This window comes from Alosa pseudoharengus, unplaced genomic scaffold, assembly GCF_046254945.1.
Source record: "Alosa pseudoharengus isolate Yale_2024_CS ecotype anadromous, Long Island Sound unplaced genomic scaffold, YU_APseudo_1.1 YU_APseudo_1.1_scf_12, whole genome shotgun sequence".
Taxonomy (NCBI): Eukaryota; Metazoa; Chordata; class Actinopteri; order Clupeiformes; family Clupeidae; genus Alosa; species Alosa pseudoharengus.
In genome coordinates, this window is record NW_027468587.1 from 7,706,844 (window position 1) to 7,716,843 (window position 10,000).

At 48.4% G+C, this 10,000-nt stretch overlaps 1 protein-coding gene across 1 annotated transcript in view; it reads right to left on the reverse strand.

The window, feature by feature from the left end:
• zfpm2a (zinc finger protein, FOG family member 2a) overlaps window positions 1-10,000 on the reverse strand; it is a 146,476-nt gene that overhangs the window by 71,236 nt on the left and 65,240 nt on the right. The window contains exon 4 of the mRNA XM_076279372.1: window positions 4,238-4,362. Coding sequence (XP_076135487.1) covers window positions 4,238-4,362 — 125 coding nt within the window. The remainder of the gene's footprint in view (window positions 1-4,237; window positions 4,363-10,000) is intronic.

Sequence of the window (10,000 nt, forward strand, 5' to 3'; positions counted from 1 at the left end):
GTCAGCTGAGGATGCTTGTGAAACACTCAAGGCTACCGAGCACACACACACACGCACATGCGGCCACTAGCACGCAAGCATGCACACACACACACACACACACGCACACACACACACACACACACACACACGTGCACGGTCACATGTCTCGTTTCTCTCAAGCAGGCAAGACCCAGAGTGCTGTTTGTAATTAGCTCACTGTTAACGTAATTCGTTAAGTGAACATCGAACTTCGGGACACACTCTTTCTGTCTTTTTTCCCTTTCCTGACAAGCATCTACCAGGAGGAATGCCCTATATCTGCCAGTTGCTATTAGCGTGCTTCCAAATCAATTATTAACACTTCACACGGACGCCGGCTTCCCTGCAAGCCTACCCAAGGCAGGCCATAGGCCCTTTTGTCTGGGGCCATCCAGCTTCGTGTAATTACGGCATTTAAGACACCTGCTACTCAATAGCTTCGACCCGAGCCGACGATTCAGACCCCTGACGGCAGACATTTATGTCTGGGTGTCATTATTAATTTGCGTTAATTTGGAGCGCCGGACGGAGATTGGGCCCCGGATGGACAGGCTCCTCACTCACCTGAGCGGAGGTTTCTCGGGGTAATTGGACTCTAATGGCGTGATTGATCTGCTCCGGGAGGCTGGGGGACCAGGGGAGAGACTCCAGGATGGGGGGAACAGAGAGCATGTCTGGGGCTCTAAATAGAGGAGGATGAGGAAGGTGATGGAGCTGGTGTAGGGCTCTAAATGGAGGAGGATGAGGAAAGTGATGGAGCTGGTGTAGGGCTCTATATGGGGGAGGATGAGGAATGTGGTGGAGGTGGTGTAGGGCTCTATATGGGGGAGGATGAGGAAGGTAATGGAGTTGGTCTGTTGCTCTAAATCAGTGTTTCTCAAACTTGTTCAGACCAAAGACTACTTTAAGCAATAAAAAAATCTCACGGACCACCTAGCTAAAAAAAAAAAAAAACAGTAGACCTATTTCAACAGTATATTACACAAAAGGCCTACTCACTGAACCACCTTGCTTATTGTCTTTGCACCTTGCTTATTGTGTCAGAGGATTCATATGATTTAAACTGGCATAGCTTACATAGGCAGTGTTGCAGAGCTGTTTGGATTTACATACAAGTTGGTTCAATATTGCAAACAACTCATCTATATTATATTTTACCACGTCTGCTCGCGGACCACTTGGGATAGCTTGCGGACCACCGATGGTCCCCGGACCACACTTTGAGAAACACTGATTTAGATGGAGGAGCATAAGGATGGTGATGGAGTTGGAGGTGTGTACCAGTATGAGTGTACCAGTCAAGAGGAGGGTGGTGATGACTGACTGATTTTCTGACAGGAAACACAGAAACTCTCCCAAAGATAAGAACGATCATTTGATTTGATGTTTATATGCTTAAAAAAGCACAGAGAAGTCATTATATTATTACAGTATATTAATACATTATACTACTGTACTAATATGAAACTCAAATATCTAAGTTGTCCACACAATAGTTTCCAGGTATCATCTTAGAAGAAAAAGAAAAGCTATGTCCAATGGCTATTTTTTATAAGTGAGATAAGAATAGTGTTTAACAGGTTTATTTTGGCAAAGGGACTCGCTGGGTCGGAAAGACAGTTGTGTTGTGGTGGACTGGAGTGAATCATTCTGTTGTGGAGGACTAGATCCACACCAAAGCATCTGAACAGCGAAAGTGTGTAAACACTGACACACACACACACACACACACACACACACACACACACGAGTGCGAGCTCCCAGCAGACCGTGGCAAGAGCGCATGGCCCAGAACAAACTCTCGGCAGCCTGTGGCCCTTGGTCTGCCTCTGCCCGTGCCATCAGCTGTGAAATCTGCCTTCCTCTCTGATAAACACTGGAGATCACTGGTGACCCTATCTGTGGCCAGCAGATGCCCAGATTTCCTGTTATGCCTTGGACACTCTCTCTCTCTCCCTCTCTCTCTCCCACTCTCTCTCTCCCTCTCTCTCTCTCTCTCCCTCCCTCTCTCTCCCTCTCTCTCTCTCCCTCTCTCTCTCCCTCTCTCTCCCTCTCTCCCTCCCTCTCTCCCACTCTCTCTCTCCCTCCCTCTCTCTCTCTCCCACTCTCTCTCTCCCTCCCTCTCTCTCTCTCCCTCCCTCTCTCTCTCTCCCTTCTCTCTTTTTCTCTGTTTCTCTTCCTTGTCCTCATCCTTCTCTCTCGCTGTTTCCATTCACAGACAGTTTTCCTGCCTTGAAATGTGTGTGTGGGTGTGTGTGTGTGTGTGAGTGTGTGTGAGTGTGTGTGTGTGTGTGTGTGTGTGTGGGTGTGTGTGTGTGTGTGTGTGTGGGTGTGTGTGTGTGTGTGTGTGTGTGTGTGTGTGTGTGTGTGTGTGTGTGTGTGTGTGTGTGTGTGTGTGTGCGCGTTGTGTTAGTGTTTAGTGCATTGGACTCCCCCATTAGAGCCATCCATCACTCAGGCTGGTCACTGAGACACACACACACAGCAGGCTCGCCGGCCCAGTTTGTCCTCACTTCCCATGCCATTCACAGAAGGTCCAGTCCCTGCTACACACACACACACACACACACACACACACACACACAAACTGCCAGCCCACTCCTCCTTCCCTTCATCTCTCTCTCTCTCTCTCTCCATCCCTTTCTATTCTCTTCTGTCAGGCCCAGAGACCCCCCCACACACACACACACACCCCTCCCCCACCTCTGAGCTCTTCTCAATCAAGTGCTGTTTGCTGGTCACTCTGCCCATCACTTTGGCAAGGCCATCCATTTGGCCACCATGCTGGCATCACCAGAGGCAGCACAGAGAATCAATTATGCCTTAGGTTCCTCAATTATGCCATACTCTCACAGTTAGGTTCCTCAATTATGCCATACTCTCACAGTTAGGTTCCTCAATTATGCCATACTCTCACAGTTAGGTTCCTCAATTATGCCATACTCTCACAGTTAGGTTCCTCAATTATGCCATACTCTCACAGTTAGGCTCCTCAATTATGCCATACTCTCACAGTTAAGCAATTAAAGGCCTTGGAGAGACCATAGGCTTGGTGCTTGAGGAAAAGCCCTGATCTGTAGGTGGCTGTGACTATATGTCACTCTGATACTGACACTGATATGCCAAGGCTTTCTTTTGGCTTGGCTGTTGGCTAACCGTGTGGAATTTCAGCAGTGTTAGAGGTAGCTGTTTCGGCAACCTACTTGGAATGACCTTCATGGGGAGAATGCATTGATAAGATGTTCACATGATCTCATGATAAAGATACAGTATGTGTCCTTACAAATATGGCCATCCTTGAGCAAAGCATCCTTTGCTTGACCAAACAATACAAATAAAACTGTTAAAATAGTTTTGAGTGGCTGTGTTTTATATGATTCAAGAAGAGCAGGACTTAGACAACTGTTCTGAAGAATTTGGGGAATGATTTAATAAAGTTATGCATTGTAAAGTAATCCCTCAGAATAGGGCCTCAGAGTCCCAACTCCTCCTGGACATTTCCTTATGTTTCCTAACAGGATAAATATTAGATTCGTTACAATTTTTAATAAGTATTTTTTAATTAATCCACACGCAGAATGGAATATGAAACCCCAGAAGGACTCCTTTCTTCACCAGAGCAGCCAGGTCAATACTTTTTTCCCCTCCACAGTTAAAGGGAAACTAACTGGGATGTTTAAACGCGGCCAGCCAGTTGATTGATGTAAAGCCGGGTTGAGAATAACATCAAATATAATGGATCGTAACTTCATTGAATCGCAGCCTAGACTAAAATCAAAATCCACCAATTAAGGCGTTTAGTCATAAAATATGCAGATTTAATGGTTAAAATGGATGCACTTCAAAGCCTTTTGTTAGGGGCCAATTTGAGCCCGGAACAGTCGTTGGGTTTGGTTTGTCTTTGGAATGTCATGGGAATTTTCTTTTTTTTGCCTCGGCTGTGCCTTCCTCCATTAAAATAGACACGGGCCCTGTGCGGTCACATTTGTACTGAGAATTTCCTAATGATTAATTTGTGGGAGTGTGCGGGAGCCCGGCACTTTCCAGGAAAGTAGGCCGTGTCCTCGTATTAAGACGCAATAAAAAATGTTCTTAAGGATGGCACTTAAGGAACCGCACCTCTAAGCAAAAAAAAGAAAAGAAAGAAAAGAAAGAAATGTTGGAAAGTAGTTACAGGAAGGAAGAGTTTGAAACAGGGACAAAAAGAAAGGCATACCAAGCTCCCTGCGTCTGTGCTCGTCCCGATCTTGCCTTCGAAGGGTCCCCACGTGGTGCCGACGGGAAGCTGCTGGCGAGTGTGAACGCGGCGCTCGCCCTCCTTGTGGAAGATGTCCAGCTCCCCTGAAAACATCCGAGCATGGAAGACAGTCAACTTTTTGCTTAGTCAAGATTTTCTTTTTTTGGTTCCCCCCCCCCCAACCCCCTCTCCCCCCCACATCCTATCCCATCCCAACATCATCGAACCTTGAGGTGTATTTTTGTTCTTCAGCTCGCTGCAGTGGCAAAGGCAGCCAAGATTTTTAGGGTTCACTTTCTGAAACATTTTGGCATGCCGCACTCGAAAGTTGCTTTTTTTCTGCTTTCCTTGAGTGCGCTTAGCTGATTTCTTAGCTCTCTCTTAAGCACCTGTTCTCTGGGGTGGAAAATTTCATGTAGATCGATCACATGGTGAACATCAAAACAGCTGCCTGGTAAACACATCTGAAAGGTGTTCCTCCCCTCCACCCCTCCTCCACCCCTCCTCCACCCCTCCTCCACCCTTTCTCCCTGTCTCTTTCTTTCTGTGGCTGATAAATCTCGGTGAGATGTTGCAGGCTTAGTGGTTGGCAGGAGCCAGGCTATTTCGGTTGTTCCAGGAAGACGAGGGGCCTTTGTTAGCACTGTGCCGAACTCACAGTTAATTAACTGTGTCACAGGACAGCGCGGTCAGTGCAGCCAGATTCCCACCATGCATCTCACTCTCTCTCTCTAACTCTCTCTCTATCTCTCCCTCCCTCTCTCTGTCTCTCTCCCTCTCTCTCTATCTCCCACTCTCCTCTCCACTTATCTTATCTGTTAGATTTTGTGTACTTTTCTGGGTGGGGGTACGGGGCGCGGGGTCGATTAATCAAATAGTTATGATAATACAGCCCGCTGGTCACGACAGGGCCAGTTTTCTGGGGGAAGAGTCACACAGGGGCTCTCAAGTGCACATTTCCGCCGCGGTCGCCTTGACAACGCCAAGTGCTTCAGTTTCTCGGGAAGACCTATGGCTGGAGGAGGATTTAGCCCCTCCAAACCGTCGAGAGCTATCGGCTTTATCTTTGCACGTGCCCCCCACCACACACACACACACACACACACACACCCCTCCTGCCTGTGCTCAGGCGCTACGGCTGTGGCACTCGTCATAACATATCACCTCTTTATGGGCTCCACCTCACAGGGCCCTGGAGTTTATATCATCCTTCCCCACGGTTTTGTGAGCCCAGGATGACACACACACACACACACACACAAACACACACACACACACACACACACACACTCACACACACACCACATACTGCTCACTCTACACACACACACACACACACACACATACACACACACACACACACACACACACCACATACTGCTCACTCTACACACACACACACACAGACACACACACACACACACACACCACATACTGCTCACTCTACACACACACACACACACACACACACACACCACATACTGCTCACTCTACACACACACACACACTCACATGCAATCAACGACAAACAAGTTCGCCAGTGATCAAACAATGAAAGCAGATGAGGTGAACTGCAAGTCATTTTCTATGACCCTCAGCAGAGGTGCTTTGGGGGTAGCTGTTGTTGTTGCTGTTGTTGTTGCTGTTGTTGATGTTGTGCTTGAACTGCTCTGAATTCTTTGTCCGTTGAAAGCTGAGCGAGCAGGCGAGAGAAAGAGCGTGTGGCGGAGCAGAGGAGGGGTGACTGAACTTTATATTGCGTCTGAGGCATAATGACCTATTCAGTCATGCTCTTTTGGGGAAATATCAGCCGTGTATCTGTTCCACGCCATCGTGTCGGCCTGTTGGTATGGAAATTCTCTCGCGTGTCCCCCACTCATGCATAAACAACATAAGGTGACTCGGTTACATTGTTGAAGCGTAAATACCACCACCACCTTTGTGATCACACGCACGCTAACATTTCTGCTCCGAGTGCATTTTCTCTCCTCTTTTATACACAAAACACTCTCGGCATCCAGATGGCATAGAGATCTTTGGGCTTTAACTGCACCAGTTAACGAAGTATGAAAACGATTGGATGGGGGAAAAATGCGATAAAATCTAATTTCATAAAATGTGTAACAGCAGTATTAAAGATTAAATTACAAAAGCAATAATTGAGTGATGTTATGGGTTGCATCAAAGCAAAGAGGCTCTTGGTATTGAACTATTCATTTCACACTGCACCTCGTAATAATCTGATTTATCTCTATTCACAAACACTAAACATCATAACACATCCTGGCAATGCACCACAAATGCTGTTTAAGTGCAGAATATTTTTGTCACTTTTTATATGGAACTCTGCACAAATGCAATCAACTGTTTTGATTATTTTTCCCTAATTAACTGTTCCCATAAATGATGTATCCCACTACTGCCACAGAAATGTCCTTTCCATTCCTAGATCTCTCCTAAATCTCTCTCTGAATCCTATACTTCTTTTTCAGAGGATTGGTGGTGGTGGTGTTGGAGGGAAGATCTCTACAACCAAGAGAGGTCTGTTGGTAATTACTACAGGAGTGTGTCTGTGTACTGTAGTTCCTCTGAATCATGTTCTTTATTGGAGTGTCTGTGGTGGAGGTGTGGGAGGAGGTGTGGGAGGAGGTGTGGATGGAGGTGTGGGAGGAGGTGTGGGAGGGAGGATGGAGAATAGGAGGGGAGTGGGAAGGGGAGTTATCAGTGGTGGTGGTGTAGGTATGTATGTGTGTGTGTGTACAGTATGTGCCTGTGTGTGTGTGTGTGTGTGTGTGTGTGTGTGTGTGTGTGTGTGTATGCATGTGTGTGTGTGTCTATGTGTGTGTGTGTGTGTGTGTGTGTGTGTGTGTGTGTGTGTGTGTGTGTGTGTGTGTGTGTGCATGTGTGTGTGCATGTGTGTGTGTTTGTGCTGGTAATGCAGGTGTAGGAGGACTGGACAGGAGGAGTGGGGGCGTTCGGTCTGTTCACACCCTGGACATATCTGGCCTGTGGTGCAGCAGCACGCGGCGTTCCTGGCGGCCCATGGGAAGCTGGGGAAGCTCATTAAAGGGGAATAATGAGGCGGCAGGCTGCAGCTGGTCCACTTCACAGGGAGGCTGGAGTGGACGCTCGGCCAGACACCGCTTGATGCGTCCTGCTCCGGCCCTGATAAGACCCCCATGGCCTTTAGCCACATGGACAGAGGCTGTCGTCCTGCATCCTGCAGACCTGCCTGCCTGACACCTTCGTAATGCTGGCTCTCCGCAGGGCAAGGCTTCCTGTGTTTGCCTCTCCGTCTGGACGCTGTCTGTCTGTCTGTCTGTCTGTCTGTCTGTCTGTCTGTCTGCCTGCCTGTCTGTCTGTCTGTCTGTCTGTCTGTCTGTCTGTTGATCTGGGTGCTGTGGTGAGGTGTCTGTTCATCTGTCTGTCTAACAGTTGGTGGATGTGACAGGATGTCTGTTGATTTGCCATCGGGCTGAAAATCTGCTGCTAAAAAGCTGGATTGGTAGAGAGAAGCAAGGGATATGGCAGAGAGGGTTCATGCCTGTCTGTCTGTCCAACTATCAGTCTGTCTGTCTGGTGCGAGGGACAGAGAGTGGGCGGCAGACATCAGATTGGACGTTGGAGTGGGTTTTCTGGCGGGTGGGGGTCGTTGGTGCAGGGGCATTTTGAAGTTGGGAGGTGCCCAGCAACGGAAAAGGGGGTGCCAGTTGTCTGCGTCCGGTTCCAAACCGTAGCCCGAGGACCCTTTCTCCCAGCTGGACTGTCACAGCTGTTGGAGACGTGGGTGCAAGAGAGAGTGAAAGAGAGAGTGAAAGAGAGAGTGAAAGAGAGAGAGAGAGAGAGAGAGAGAGAGAGAGAGAGTGAACATGAGCCAGGAAGAATAATGAGGCTCTCGCCAGCCTCTCCCTATTTGCCACTAGCGTTTAGCTATAGACTCTCTATGGATAATAAGATCAAGACACACAGACTGGGAACATCCGCGAGGATCGAGAGGCGGCTTTCCAGTAATACAGCCAATGCCACATATTACAACAAAACCCCCCAAAAAACACTGCGCCCTCTAACTGCTGTGCGGGCGGGGGGAGCAAAACAAGGGAGATCAAATCCAAAACAAAAGTAAACTGGGAGAGTGGAATAAGGCAAGCTGTGAGTGCTATATGGTTCTAATTACATTCAGATTATTCTCTCCTTTTCCATTCCATCCAGTGCAAGTGTCTGGATGTATGATCTGTTAATGCGCAGATGCAAAGCCACAGAAGCCTCTTCTACATCGGGATGGTGTCCAAGTTAGGGGAACACTGGTAAGACGACTTGACTGGCAGAGGATTTACGACGGCACGACAAAGATGAGCAAACTCGGGCGCACCACTCTCCACGCGTGCTGCCCCTGGCAGCGTGCACGTGAGGAGGATTGGAGGGAAGGGGCGCGTGAGGATTTCGCTAATGCCAGCCTTCGCCACTTCCTCCTTCAAAGCACCGCTCATCACCCGATGCCCAAAATGCCACAATCCTGGCAACCGATGAGGTGTCTAAAGATCTATCTCTCCCTGAGCCTTCAGTAGAGCCCCCCAAAACACACACACACACACACACACACACACACACACACACACACACACACACACACACACACACACACACACACAGACACCACACCCTGACTTCTCCACCCTCCCTTGATAAGATCATCATCTGTCGCTCAAGACTGGGGGTCCATTCCTGCTCTCCATAGCTACTTGGCAGCGCAATGAATGTCCCTTTGTGCCGCGAGATCCTTTCGCAGATAGGCACCGAAGAGGGGGTGACGTTCTGCAGGCCTGTGTCCAGGGGTGTGACGGTGGGGTACAGGAGTGTGTGTGTGTGTGTGTGTGTGTGTGTGTGTGTGTCGGAAGTGGAGGCCACTGGAGGATGGCTACACCTGCACCAAAAAAAAGCAAACACATCACCACCACCATCACCTCCACCTCCCTCCATCTCCCTGACTTGACGAGGTGCTAACGAGACCCCCCCTCACCTCTCAAACGTCTCACTGAGAGGGGGCGAACGCTCTGCCATGGCATAGCAACGGCATAGCGACGGGACACACAGCATCCACAATTAGGCCACGTCAAAGTCACACACGGCAAGACGGGGGGCTCTTTGGACAGGAAGCCCTTAGCGACTAACACCGGGCCCCAGTGCTGGGTGATACGAAAAGTGTCTCGATTCCCCCCACCCCCCCGACTGTCTCCATGACCTGTCCATTTCTCTTTAACTGTCCCTGTCCCCGTTATGATGGCTTATACGGGGGCGGAACGGAGGGCACATACGGTATGTGTCCATTGGACCAAAGTTCTGGTATGTCTTGTTATAAAGAAGAGCCCTTAATAATGCCAGAAATAATGGCTTCCAGACCTGGATTTGGGAGGGAGGGAGACTAGAGGAGCGAGGAGAGGAGAGGAGAGGAGAGGAGACTGACAGGCGGATGCTGAAGGTCAGTAATGTGGTCACTATTTGAGGCCTTCTCATTAAAGTTTTGAGTTGTTAGAAAAAAAAACTTCAGTGAACAAAAAACCAAACAGTAGGCAGATTTCTTTTCTTTTTTTTTTCTAGAAAACTTTTTAAAAACCAAATCCCTACAAAACCCCATCAGAAAATCACGCTGTGAGTCAGAGAAATAATTTATCTCCAAATATGCATGATAAACTGAGCAATTACACAAATGTAATTTGTGCGATTGATCTTCCTCCTATCATCAAA